At 38.0% G+C, this 14,054-nt stretch overlaps 1 protein-coding gene across 1 annotated transcript; it reads left to right on the top strand.

The window, feature by feature from the left end:
• Window positions 1–2,358: 2,358 nt before the first annotated feature.
• Window positions 2,359–13,843, top strand: LOC128526714 (uncharacterized). The gene is made up of 8 exons (XM_053498847.1): window positions 2,359–2,410; window positions 7,886–8,182; window positions 8,285–8,310; window positions 8,761–8,875; window positions 9,019–9,405; window positions 10,466–10,765; window positions 11,335–11,575; window positions 12,371–13,843. The coding sequence occupies exons 2-8, from the start codon at window positions 7,888–7,890 to the stop codon at window positions 12,510–12,512; spliced, it is 1,506 nt and encodes a 501-aa protein (XP_053354822.1). The 5' UTR covers window positions 2,359–2,410; window positions 7,886–7,887; the 3' UTR covers window positions 12,513–13,843.
• The last annotated feature ends 211 nt before the right edge of the window (window positions 13,844–14,054 follow it).

Raw genomic sequence — 14,054 nt, 5'->3', positions numbered from 1 at the left:
AAGGGGAATAATTACATTTTAAGACAAAGGGGAGACCACCTATCATGTTAATGATATTATTTGAAATAACGGACCAAGGAATTACCATGTGTAAGACATCTTTTAATCCAGTTAACTCTAAGAGTATTGATGGTGTCAGCAAAGTCTAAGAAGTCAAGGCCCCCTTAAGTTTTACAGCCGGAAAGCATATCCTTTTAAAGTTTTTTTGTTCTGTTTATTTTCCCAAACATAGATCACATGTTTCACTAGAATATTATTGAAATGAGAAGCATAACATTCGTAAAGCGGCAATAAATCACATTTTTAATACACATATTTTAATTTTAGACCAGATGCACCCGAGAATTATTTTACTAACTTCAACAACAGCAAGAGTCAATTAGGTTTTGTCTTTTAAAAATAAAGTAGTTTCATCTGCCAGTTGAGCGATCTTTATTTTCCTATCAAGAACAGTTATTTCTTTAAACTCTGGATCATGCAAGATACTTAATGATAAAAGTTCAGTGACCAGCAAAAATAAAAAAGGAGAAATTGGGCAGCCCTGTCTCACTCTTTGATTAATTTCAAATCTATGGGATTTTTTCGGTTAATTATAACAGAACTATATATTCCTTTGTAAACAATTCCAATAGTCAATAAAGAAGTCACCAAAACCAAATAATTTGAAAGCTTGCAGAAGAAATGGATACTCAATAGTGTCAAACGCCGTATAGAAATCAATTTTGTTTATTATATTTTGTTATTTGATATATGTCGATTTTTAAGGAAGTCTTACTGCGTTTCTGAAATAATACTGTCCAAACCTGTTTTTAACCTGAGCATAAATCAGCGCCAAAATTTTATAATCAATGGTCAAAAGTGTATAAGTCGCCAGTTTTCAATTAAAAGTTTATCTTTTTCAGGTTTTGGGATAAGAGAGATAATCCCCTGTTTCATTGTACAGTAGTTATCTTTTCTTTTCTTTTCTTTACATTTCTATCATTACATTATTGATTATACATACCAAATAAGAAAATTAAGTTTTACCTACTCAAACCAAGAACAGGATGCACGTCTAAGTTATTACTTTATTTCATAATGTTTCATTAATGAACTTCGCCGAAAATAATTAACCACAGCTAACCACTTTATCATCTTTATAAACACTTCACCCTCATTACATGTTTTTGAACACACACATATATATGCGACTTTTATTTTAATTTATTTGGCATCAGCCAATATATTTTGGCATCAGCAGAACTAAGTGACAGCAGTTATAATCATCAAAATGTCAAACTAACTTAAACCACTGCCTAAGGCACACAATACACAATGAAAACTCAAACTAACTGCACGTGCGGACATGAATCCAGGTAAGAACGTGATGATTTTACACATGCGCAATGAAACTAAAATGAGGATACAGTGTTGCCAACTTAGCGACTTTGTCGCTATATTTAGCGACTTTTCAAATCCCTCTAGCGACAATTTTTTTAAAAAGCGACTAGCGACAAATCTGGCGACTTTTTCTTGTGTTACTGGAGACTTTTGGAGACTCTGATGTGTCTGTACTGACTCTTCTCAACTTGCCACAGCAGCTGCCGCCGCCGGGCCCGCCCCCGTCCCAAAGCACTCACAGACAGGCCTGTCCTCTCGCAGGAGTCCCCCCCGCCGCTGCAGTTACAGCAGGAGATGCTCACTCCTACGAGTCTTGACTGCAAATTAATTGCCCATGCGCGAATCCGCCGTTAAGTAATCCCGCCTTGACGACTTTTTTTGATGACATTTTTTTTAAAAAGCGCCTAGTGACAAATCTAGCAACTTTTGGACAAACCTTAGCAAGTTTCCAAATGTCGCCAATACTGTCCTGTAAGCACGAGGTCTTGCTCTCCCGGTACAGTTACTCATCTCCCTGTGTCTGCCCTGATCAGTGAGCGCTAGCTCCGGCTGAAAGGAGCAGCATATTCCCATGACTGCACAGCAGCTAACATGGATGTGAATGAGCTGCACATGTGCAAACGGTGTTGCAACGGACCTATCACTTACCTGCTCCTCCTTTGCTTGAAATAAAACTATTTAATTTGATCATTTTTTTTTTTATTATTATTTTTTTATTTATTTTTTCTTCCGATGCACTTATATTACTCACTGTTACAAAGCTTAAGTACATAATTATATTGGACACATGAGGAAGGATTAGGGAAAACACGCAAAATGCAAATACGACGTAATTACGTCATCAATATGCAAATATACGCATGACGTCATCTAGCGACATTTGGCGGCTTTTCGAGCAGACTTTAGCTACTGTCCGTTGAAAATAGTTGGCAACACTGATGAGGAAGTGTTATAGGAAAGGCGGCGATACGGGATTATTTCAGTGTTGTTTCGTTAAAGGCTCGCGAGCCATTCTGTCCTCGCGACGGAGGTGAGTTTGTTAATGTGGAAATCAAATAAGTAAATATCGGTAAATAAGGAGGGAAATAGATTAAATATATATATTTTTAAAAGAACAATACTAATGATATTTCCCCCGTGAGTTGTAACACTTTTTGTGTAACCGAAAAACGACCCCTGTTTGGTTAGTTGGTAGTTAGAATGTTATTACTATGTGATTAATGGTGGTGTAAAGTTTGTTGTCAGTAATTGTAAGAAGTGCTGCTAAAAATGATAACTGAATGAAGGACTTTACTGTACTTCAATAACTGAATTCAGGCCTCTTTAAATCGGCACCACTCTGTACAGTCATAGATCAGTACATATACTCAGCAAAAAAAGAAACGTCCCTTTTCAGGACTGTGTATTTCAACAATAATGTTGTAAAAATCCAAATAACTTTACAGATCTTCAGGGTTTAAACAATGTTTTCCAAGCATGTTCAATTAACCATAATCAATTAATTAACATGCACCTGTGGAATGGTCGTTAAGACCTTAACAGCTTACAGAAAGTAGGCATTTAAGGCCACAGTTTTAAAAACGCAGGACACTAAAGAGACTTGTCTACCGACTGTGAAAAACACCCAAAGAAAGATGCCCAGGGTCCCTGCTCATCTGCGTGAACGTGCATTAGGCATGCTGCAGGGAGGCATGAGGACTGCTGATGTGGCTAGGGCAATAAATCGCCATGTCCGCACTGTGAGACGCCTAAGACGGCGCTACAGGGAGACAGGAAGGACGGCTGATCATCCTTGCAGTGGAAGACCACGTGTAACAACACCTGCACAGGATCGGTACATCCGAATATCACACCTGCGTGACAGGTACAGGATGGCCACAACAACTGCCCGAGTCACACCACCAGGAACACACAATCCCTCCATCAGTGCTCAGACTGTCCGCAATAGGCAGTCCATGAGGAGGAGATGCACTGCAGTACTTTAAGCAGCTGGTGGCCACACCAGATACTGACTGGTACTTTTGATTTTGAGCCTCCCTTCATTCAGGGACACACTGTGAAACATTTTTAGTTTATGTCTTGGTGTTGACTCTTTTAGTGTTCATACAAATATTTACACATTAAGTTTACTGAAAGTAAAAACAGTTGAAAGTCAGAGGACGTTTCTTTTTTTGCTGAGTATATAAGAGTACTTATTAGGCTTTATTACACAAGCAGGCATATTTTTAACTTCCAACATGCAGTGTGTGATTGCAAGTGTCCACAGTGTGAGCAGAATGGTATGGACACTCGGACAGCTGTCCTTTGGGTTTAACCTGATGTTATGGCTTTAGCTCTTCAATAAGCATCTCATTGTAATGAGCACTGTTGACGGTTAAACTTTTTCCTGATTATGTTCCAATACTGGCCCTTGAGAATCCCAGAAAAATGTAAGCATCAAGTTTGCCATTTACTCTCAGACTCATAGTGATGAATCCATGTGTCTTTAACAGTAAAGATTGTCTTTAAGAAACTTTCACTTATCTTAGAATATAAGTAGTCTTGAACGGAACATGCTTATATGACAGTGTGGATAACAGAAGTTTTAAAATAACTAGTGCAGATAATTTTTACCTTACCATTATACAGTACATTGTACTATGCTAATAAAACAATACAAAGTAGGGTTTATTACGGTTGTAAAACCTACCATGCAATTTTATATGTATGTGTATGTATGTATGCAATTGTAATTGTATGTGTATACTGTACATACATATCTCAACCAGTAACACTGGGCTTGTTTCAGAGGTCTTATCATAAATATCATACATCAACACAACTTTATTGGGGTAAATTAATCCTACAAAGCAATCTTTTCTTGCCAAGTCTCCTGTGCTTGTGCATCTCCCCCCAAATATTTCACGTTTCTTTGTATTTCCGGGAATGTCACCTCTAATGAAACTTTATAATACTTTTGTAGTGCTATCAGCATACTAACAAAATCTGAAAAAGAAATATTGGATAAAAAAAGAGCAGGCTGATAGATATAACGAAAATTATAATACTAGTAGGAAATTCCTAACAATTTATTGGAATATAAAACCTAAAGCTGAAAAATCATGGTCTCCACCAGTCTTTTTTCATCAAGCACCACAAATAATTTTATAAAATAAACAAGATAGATTTTATTTTAGATTTAAAGGGTAATATATAGTAAGTGAGATTATTGAAAGGAGTTGCATTAACATGATCTAAACCATACAAAGCCTAGGTGACAAAATCCATATAACCAATAAACTGAATAAAAATAAATAAAATGCATAGCCTCAAACTGTACAATTTGTACCTAATGCAGAAGGAATTTCTTTATGCTTTAACAACAGATAAATATGGAGATTTGCAAATTGCTGTGCAACTTTTATAACATTTTTAAGCCCACCTGTGCATCCGTCCTAAATACGCTCACATTTCCGCATCTTTCTCTAACTTTCTAACGACCCATAACCCCATGCTGCCACTAGCGGAAACTCATGCGGTTAGTGTACAATCTTGTGTTAAGTATAGAATGCTTTTTTTTATGTTTGTGTGATTATATGTTAACTTTAATTGTACTTATAATGTTACTTTAACAGTCTGTGAATATATAAGTATATTTCAGTACAGAATTAATCGGCAACACACATGTATGTTTTATGCATCCCAAAAAATATAATGCATCCTCAGCAGTTCATACAAAGCATGTTTTGCTTGCAAAAGAACAACTTCATACTGCGGTGTCTTCGCTATCGGCCAAAACAGACACACACTTCAGCACATATACAGGTCCTTCTCAAAAAATTAGCATATTGTGATAAAGTTCAATATTTTCTGTAATGTACTGATAAACATTAGACTTTCATATATTTCAGATTCATTACACACAACTGAAGTAGTTCAAGTCTTTTAATTGTTTTAATATGGATGATTTTGGCATACAGCTCATGAAAACCCAAAATTTCTATCTAAAAAAAAAAGCATATTTCATCCGACCAATAAAAGAAAAGTGTTTTTAATACAAAAAAAGTCAACCTTCAAATAATTATGTTCAGTTACGCACTCAATACTTGGTCGGGAATCCTTTTGCAGAAATGACTGCTTTAATGTGGCGTGGCATGGAGGCAATCAGCCTGTGCCACTGCTGAGGTGTAAGGAGGCCCAAGATGCTTCGATAGCGGCCTTAAGCTCATCCAGAGTGTTGGGTCTTGCGTCTCTCAACTTTCTCTTCACAATATCCCACAGATTCTCTATGGGGTTCAGGTCAGGAGAGTTGGCAGGCCAATTGAGCACAGTAATACCATGGTCAGTAAACCATTTACCAGTGGTTTTGGCACTGTGAGCAGGTGCCAGGTCGTGCTGAAAAATGAAATCTTCATCTCCATAAAGCTTTTTAGCAGATGGAAGCATGAAGTGCTCCAAAATCTCCTGATAGCTAGCTGCATTGACCCTGCCCTTGATAAAACACAGTGGACCAACACCAGAAGCTGACATGGCACCCCAGACCATCACTGACTGTGGGTACTTGACACTGGACTTCAGGCATTTTGGCATTTTCCTCTCCCCAGTCTTCCTCCAGACTCTGGCACTTTGATTTCCGAATGACATGCAAAATTTGCATGTGCTGCTTCTCTGTAGCCCAGGTCAGGCGCTTCTGCCGCTGTTTCTGGTTTAAAAGTGGCTTGACCTGGGAAAAAACGCGGCACCTATAGCCCATTTCCTGCACAGGCCTGTACACGGTGGCTCTGTTTGTTTCTACTCCAGACTCAGTCCACTGCTTCCGCAGGTCCCCCAAGGTCTGGAATCGGTCCTTCTCCACAATCTTCCTCAGGGTCCGGCTACCTCTTCTCGTTGTGCCGTGTTTTCTGCCACACTTTTTCCTTCCCACAGACTTCCCACTGAGGTGCCTTGATACAGCACTCTGGGAACAGCCTATTTGTTCAGAAATTTCTTTCTGTGTCTTACCCTCTTGCTTGAGGGTGTCAACAATGGCCTTCTGTACAGCAGTCAGGTCGTCTTACTCATAATTGCGGTTTTGAGTAATGAACCAGGCTGGGAGTTTTTAAAAGCCTCAGGAATCTTTTGCAGGTGTTTAGAGTTATTTAGTTGATTCAGATGATTAGGTAAATAGCTTGTTTAGAGAACCTTTTCATGATATGCTAATTTTTTGAGATAGGAATTTTGGGTTTTCATGAGCTGTATGCCAAAATCATCAATATTAAAATAATTAAAAGGCTTGAACTACTTCAGTTGTGTGTAATGAATCTAAAATATATGAAAGTCTAATGTTTATCAGTACATTACAGAAAATAATGAACCTCATTACAATATGCTAATTTTTTGAGAAGGACCTGTAGTATAGGGGTTAGACAATGAAACTGAAACGCCTGGTTTTAGACCACAATAATTCATTAGTATGGTGTAGGGCCTCCTTTTGCGGCCAATACAGCATCAATCTGTCTTGGGAATGACAGATAAAAGTCCTGCACAGTGGCCAAAGGGATTTTAAGCCATTCTTCTTGCAGAATAGTGGCCAGGTCACTACGTGATGCTGGTGGAGGAAAACTTTTCCTGACTCATTTTTCCAAAATACCCCAAAGTGGCTCAATAATAGTTAGATTTAGTGACTGTGCAGACCATGGGAGATGGACAACTTTACAAGTTCACCAGCTTTCCTGTGTGTATTGGTGCAGGATACAATGTTTGAACCATTGGGTACACATGGTCCTCCAGAATGGCACTGACATGCCCATCTAGCATGGTATTGGGCAAGTATTGGGCCTAAGGAATGCCATGATATTACAGCCCAAACCATCAATGATCCACCCCCATGCTTCAATGTGGGGATGCAACTGTCTGAGTGGTAAGTTTCTTTGGGGCTTCTCCACACCGCAACTCTCCCGGATGTGGGAAAGACAGTAACCTCATCAGAGAACAATACATGTTTCACATTATCCACTGCCCAAGATTTTTGCTGCTGTCACCATTGAAACTGATGTTTGGGATTGGCACGAGTGACCAAAGGTTTGGCTATAGCAGCCCGGCCATGTACATTGACCCTGTGAAGCTTCGGACGAACAGTTTTGGTGGAAACAGGAAAGTTGAGGCACATTTAAGTCTGCAGTGAGTTGGGCAGCTGTGGTTTTGGCTACAATCTGGGTTAACACCTGGACATCCCTTTCAGACAGCTTTCTCTTGCTGTCTTGGTCACAGATGCACCAGCGAGACACACACCAACAATTTGTCCTCTTTTGAACTCTGATATGTCACCGATAATGTTGCATACATTTGTGTTATTCTAAAAACTTTTAGCCATGACTGTACACGAGGTGAGCCATCATTTCTGGTAAAAATTTGCTTGAACACAAGGGCATAAGGAAAAATTAGCTAAATTTGCTTTAAAGACAACATTGAACACTGAAGATATTCTTTCAACAGCAATGCATACTTCAGAAGTTAATCAAATGTACTGTCTAATTCTGTCTTACAGCCATGCAGACTTTGCGCAAAAATAAAGTCTCACTCATCAGAACCCTATCTACTGATGCCAGATTCATCTTGCAGTATGTACAACAGGATAACATCATCACTGATCGTGAATACAGCAATCTTAATCATGAAACCAACACAACGGAGGAGATTGTCATTAAGCTTCTGGACACTGTGATGAACAAAGATGATGAAACATGTTGTAAATTTGTGGATCTTTTGCAGCAAGAAGATGTTCAGGAGACCTTTCCTGGGCTGCAGCAAGTTTTCAACCCTGCACCTGCATCACACAACCAGGGTATGAAAACATGACCTAAAAGCCATGTTAAAGTTTTTTTATCTGCAAATTGGAAAATAGCAGGAGTAAGTGACATAATGTTTTTGCTTTGTTCCCTTACAGAAAATCCAGTCAGAGCAATTGATGAGGTAATACAATAAATGCAAGAAATCCCTTTCTATGCAATAACATCTTAGCACAGCCCAGTTTGGCATAATCCTTGCTCATCCATATCAGATTGCATTTTTCTGGAAATTGTAATGTTCATTACTAGTGTTAGAGCAGCAACATCACTACACTGACCTGGAGAAATCAGTAGAGTCCAGGTGCTCTTATGATGTGCTCTGGTGATCCATCTAATCTAACACTAATATTATGCATTATAATTTCCAGAAGAATGAGATATATTTAAATTTAGGATTCTTTAATCTCGTCCACAAGGATTGTTTTCCTGTCTGGAAGTGAGAGGATGATGGATACAATCCAATTTAGTATAGTGAAATATTATAACAGTAAAGATGATTCATTAATACACAACATGACTTATTGTTTATTTCCTAAGAAGGACACACAACATGACAAATTGTTTATTTCCTAAGGAGGACGACTGTTATGCCATGACTCGGCGACCTGTAGGACACTGTCTGATTATTAACAACCACAAATTTGGAGATATAGCTCTGATGAATAGAAATGGGACAGACATAGATAAAGGTATTTTGGAATTTTTTTTTTACAGCTGTTAGGATTTTATATCACAGCACTAGTAAATGCTGGATTCTGTCAGCAGCCTTGGTATATGTATAAATATAATATAGGCTGTCTTTTCTTGCAAACTCTTTATTTCTGTTTTGTAGATGCACTGAAAGAAGTTTTTGAAAGAATGCATTTCTTAGTGGAAGAGAGAAGAGATCTCTCGAGTTCAGACATTCTGAAAGTACTGACGGAGTTTTCAGTGAAGGACCACTCCGAAATGGATGCTTACGTGTGTTGCATTCTTACACATGGTGGCAAGGGCATCGTGCTGGGGACTGATGGCAAATCTGTTCCGATCCGTGACCTCACTCTACCGCTTGCCCACTGCCCAACGCTGACGGGCAAGCCCAAACTCTTCTTCATCCAAGCGTGTCAGGGCAGCAAGATGCATGAGAGTATTTGGAGGCAAGTTGAAACTGAAGAGCAGATGAAGGCGCACGCACCTCCTGTGAACGTTGCCACCCCCTTGAGGAGGACGTGGACCCAAGGTTGGGAATCATACAAAGCCCAGGCCATGAAATCAATATATTATTACTAATAAGTAACTAAATAAAAATAAATTAAATGCATGGCCACAAACTTTAAACATTTCCAAATATAGTTTGTACCGAATGCAGAAGAAATATCTTTATGCTATTGAGAAACTATCAAGGGCACATACGGATGGAGCTATGCAAATTGCTTTGCAACATTTTTAAGCTTATTCTCATGATTATGCCCCTGTTCCCAGCCGACAGGTTGGGTAGTAACAACAGCCACTACCCTTTCATAAGGGTAATGAAACAAACTCACACACACACATGCACGTACACACACAATATTTATGATAAGGGGCGAGATGTATACCTATAAAAGTAAAGTTGCTTTAAACACCCTCAACATTAGCCAAAATCTAGAATTGAGCTATCAAGTAAGCTCTTTATTGGAACGTCTGTATTGGAAACAGTGTTAATTTTGGTAGCTTATTTATTTAGGTTCTTTTTTTTTGTTTGTTTTACTAAAATGTACAGTACGATGCTTTTAGTCTACTATAGTTGACATTATTTCATAAACAGTAACGTGGGTACTCTGGTTTCCTTCATGTTCATTCAAACTGTGACCACTCTCAGAGTTTATTGTTAGTGAGATAAAGGAGAATGCAGTAGAATACTGTCGCATTAAACTAATGTTCCTAATTCAAGAATGGCTAATACAGTGGGGAAATAATTATTTGATCCCCTAAGTTTGTCCACTTACAAAGAAATGAAGTGTCTATAATTTTTATAATTTCCCCCACTGTATGTTACAAGCGAATGTTAATAGGCTAACTTATGTTATTTACAGGTTACATAATTCTACAGATGTAAAAATTTTATATGAGGTAAAATTTTATATTATTTAAAAAAAAAAAAGGGGTTGTTTTTATGCCAATGGGCAGGTCAAAAATAAATAAATTTAAACCACCAATTATAAGGTGTGCTACTGCAGTTTTGTACATATGCGTAGATTAAAGATAATTTGATTTTAAATCATTGTCCATTTATCTGTTATCTGCTATCTGTCTTACAGCCATGCAGACTTTGCGCAAAAATAAAGTCTCACTCATCAGAACTCTATCTACTGATGCCAGATTCATCTTGCAGTATGTACAACAGGATAACATCATTACTGACCGTCATTACACCAATTTTAAACACAATAACCACACAAAGGATGAAGACATTGTCATTAACCTTCTGGACACTGTGATGAGCAAGGGTGATGCAACATGCTGCAACTTTTTGGATCTCTTGCAGCGAGAAGATGTCCAGGACACTTTCCCTCACCTGAAGCTACTTTTCACCCCTGCACATATTTCAGTCAACCAGGGTATGAGAACACAACTTAGAAGCCATAATTAAGTTTGTTTTAGCTGTGAATTGGAAAATAGCAGGAGTTAGTGACATAATGTTCTTGCTTTGTTGTCTTACAGAAAATCCAGTCCAGACACCTAATGAGGTAATTAAAAATGCAAAAAATCCCTTCCTGTGCAATAACAGTGTTCTCAGTGTAGTCCAGTTTAACCCCTGCTCATTCATATCAGATTGCATTCTTCTGAAAATTTTAATGTGTGTTACTAGTGTTACTGTAAAGCAGCGACATGACCGTACTGTACTACAGTAAAGCCCAAGTGCTCTTGTGATGCACATTTACATTACATTTTACATTTACATTTTTACATGATGTGGTGTGGTGATTACCCCAAAGTAATATTTAATATTTTTAAATTTAGAATATTTTCATCTAATTCAGTCTCCTTAATAACGGTTTCCCTATTTAGGACTTAGATAATAATGGATGTGAAAAGAAAAGTTAAGCAAGTCTCCAAAATGGCACCAAGAAGTACAGTAAATGTTAGTATAGCACAATATTGTGTGCCCACTGCTTAACACTCACAGGCAAGCCCAAACTCTTCTTCATCCAGGCGTGTCAGGGCACCAAGCTGCAGAAGGGTCTGTGGAAGCACTATGGAACTGAAAAGGATGATGCAGAAAAAGTCGATCTCAGCCGAATCCCTATTGAAGCAGACTTCTTGATTGGGATGTCAACTCTGGAGTCGTATGTGTCTTTTCGTCACTCAAAAAAAGGATCCGTTTACATTCAGGAGTTGTGCAAACACCTAAAGACAGGCTGCCAGAAGTAAGTAAGCAGAGAAGAAAAAAAACTAGATTAATTATTCTTAGAAGATATTTTTTCCATAGAGAAAAATATAAAATAATTTTGGCTGTTACCAATACATACACAATACAAACCCACATTTAACTCACATGGTTGTGTTTGTACTTTATATTTTTGTTCATGTAGGTTTTATTTAATCAGCCTTACAGAATGAGATAGCTAGCTAGTGTGGCTAGATAGATACATTTCTAGTTTTACCAACTTGAATCAATAGCATCCTGTCTGAACTGAAGTCTGGCTCGATGTGTGTTTTGTGTTCATAGCATGAGCTCAATTATTATCTGATCACTTTTACCCAATTATGCTCCCAGCAATGAACTATAAGCTCACACACATATGCTCACCTGAGCTGTATGGTCATGTTTTTATATGTTTTTATTGTGATAAATTTATTGTAACATAATTTAATGACCATTGTTAAAGCGCTATACAAAAAAATTGAATTGAATTGAATTAAATTTAATGTCAAAGTGAAGACCTCAATCCAAGTGAAATGCTGTGGCAGGGCCTTAAGAACGCTGTGCATATGTGAGACTGTTTTTTTTTTTTTTTTGCTTAATTTTTGTTAAATAAATAATGGCATGGTAAAAAAATATGGCGTTATTTTTGTAGTTGGCTAATACTAAAACACGTTAAAATCAGATAATGTTTATAATGTTTGTACACGAAAACACCGACTTAAAAGAGGAGGTAGTAACTTTTAAAGTTGTTTTTTTTACCATTATTAAAGTGTTTTTTTTTTTTTGTTTTTAACAGACAAGAAGACATCCTGACAATCCTGACAAGGGTGAACCGTGGTGTTGCTGCTCGAGACATAAACTCGGGCAACAATTGCTACAAGCAGATGCCTGAGCCTCGGTACACTCTTACCAACAAACTGGTGCTACCAATTGACTGAGCTAGAAAGTTTTGAAGCTTTGTCTTCTGTTACCTCTGAATAGCCTTTCAATTTAACTTGATCAACATGCAGATTTTAGCCGTGTTACATTTAAAGTAACAGTATGTTTAATGGCACACTCAGGTTATTTGGCATATCAGGCCAATGGATTAAATGAAGAAAAGGTTCCCAGCCACATGTTTCTTTATGAGCATGATTTCAGAATGCTGCTTTAGAATGATTTCAGAGAACTGTTGATTAAGTTTATCTGCAGTTCCGAACTGTTGTCTAATAATGTTTTTCACATTTAGGTAACAAATGTGTGATGTCCTCAGACACGAGTACAATGATCAGCTATGATATCACAACCCAAAATATTAAGCCCAATATTGTGTTGGTTGGTGGCACGGTGGCGTAGTTTTCAGCACTGCGGCCTTACACCTCCAGGGTTTTGGGGGTCGATTCTGCCTCGTAAAAAGTAAACTAAAGACGAGATCATGGGTTCTTAATACTCATCTTTGTCTGTGGTCAAGTCTAACAGAAAAGCCAACATACAACAAATTGTTAAAAAAACACAGTCATCACAGCCTGCCACATACTGTATGAGGCTTAATAGTCAAAGTGCTCAAGATTGTTAAACCAGCCTCCAAATTCCCCAGATCTCAGTCCAACCAAGAATCTGGGGAATGCACCAGACAAACATGTCCTACAGTATCTATGCAGGCCCCACCCCACAACCCACTGCACTCAAAGGATACTCCGCTAACCTCCCAGTCCTACACACCACAGCACACCCCCAGAGGTCTTAAGCAGTCATGCCTAGGAGGTCCAGAGCTGCCCTGGTGGCACAAGGGGACTGACACAATACATTTGTTTATTTTATACCTCCTACCTTGTATAGAGTCGGAAGAGGCCTAAAGTCTATACCAGGAGACTTTTTCGTAGTCTTGATCGTAGGGTATAAATGAAAGTGTGTGTGTGTGCTGTGTGTGCCCTGTGAACATGCACTCCATGCACACAGACCCGAGGTGGGAATTGAACCCTGCACCATGGAATCACTTACTGGACGTGAAATTTGATTCTCCTTCAATATTATTCAATGGGAAAGTGCATCTCTCAGCAATTCAGGGCATAAATTAAACAAAAATCTTTTTTAAAGGACCTGGTTTACAAAAATGTAAAAATAAGAAATGTAAAACAAGAAATGATAAGCCACTCACTGCATCAGTTAGGGTTAAAAAACTTGTATAGAGCAGTATTAATCAATGCAGTAATTAACAAAAGGAAGGCTCTTGCCTATTGAGATTTTTTGGCTGAGCAGTGTAATAATAATTACCATTATTCATTAACCTCTAATAAAGGTCTCTCCAAGTGCAACCCCATGCATTTGTTTGGCATGTATAATGAGTATCAAATAGGAAGATTTTAATATGTGTGCACATTAAAAAATTATAAAACAATAAATATTATTTTAAAACCATGAGCAATACTTTGATGTCAACACATTTTTCACCATTAACTACAGATTAAATTGTAGTCGTTCGTTCTTTTGTCACGTGACTT

This window comes from Clarias gariepinus, chromosome 6 (assembly GCF_024256425.1).
Source record: "Clarias gariepinus isolate MV-2021 ecotype Netherlands chromosome 6, CGAR_prim_01v2, whole genome shotgun sequence".
Taxonomy (NCBI): Eukaryota; Metazoa; Chordata; class Actinopteri; order Siluriformes; family Clariidae; genus Clarias; species Clarias gariepinus.
This window is presented reverse-complemented; position numbering and strand designations above follow the sequence as displayed.

Bases quoted from the DNA above. Each gene is read 5' to 3' on its own strand.
- LOC128526714 (XM_053498847.1), top strand. From the start codon at position 7,888: ATGCAGACTTTGCGCAAAAATAAAGTCTCACTCATCAGAACCCTATCT. The intron at 9,406-10,465 runs GTTGGGAATCAT...TCTGTCTTACAG, and splicing joins GAGGAGGACGTGGACCCAAG to CCATGCAGACTTTGCGCAAA. The intron at 10,766-11,334 runs GTATGAGAACAC...TAACACTCACAG, and splicing joins ACATATTTCAGTCAACCAGG to GCAAGCCCAAACTCTTCTTC.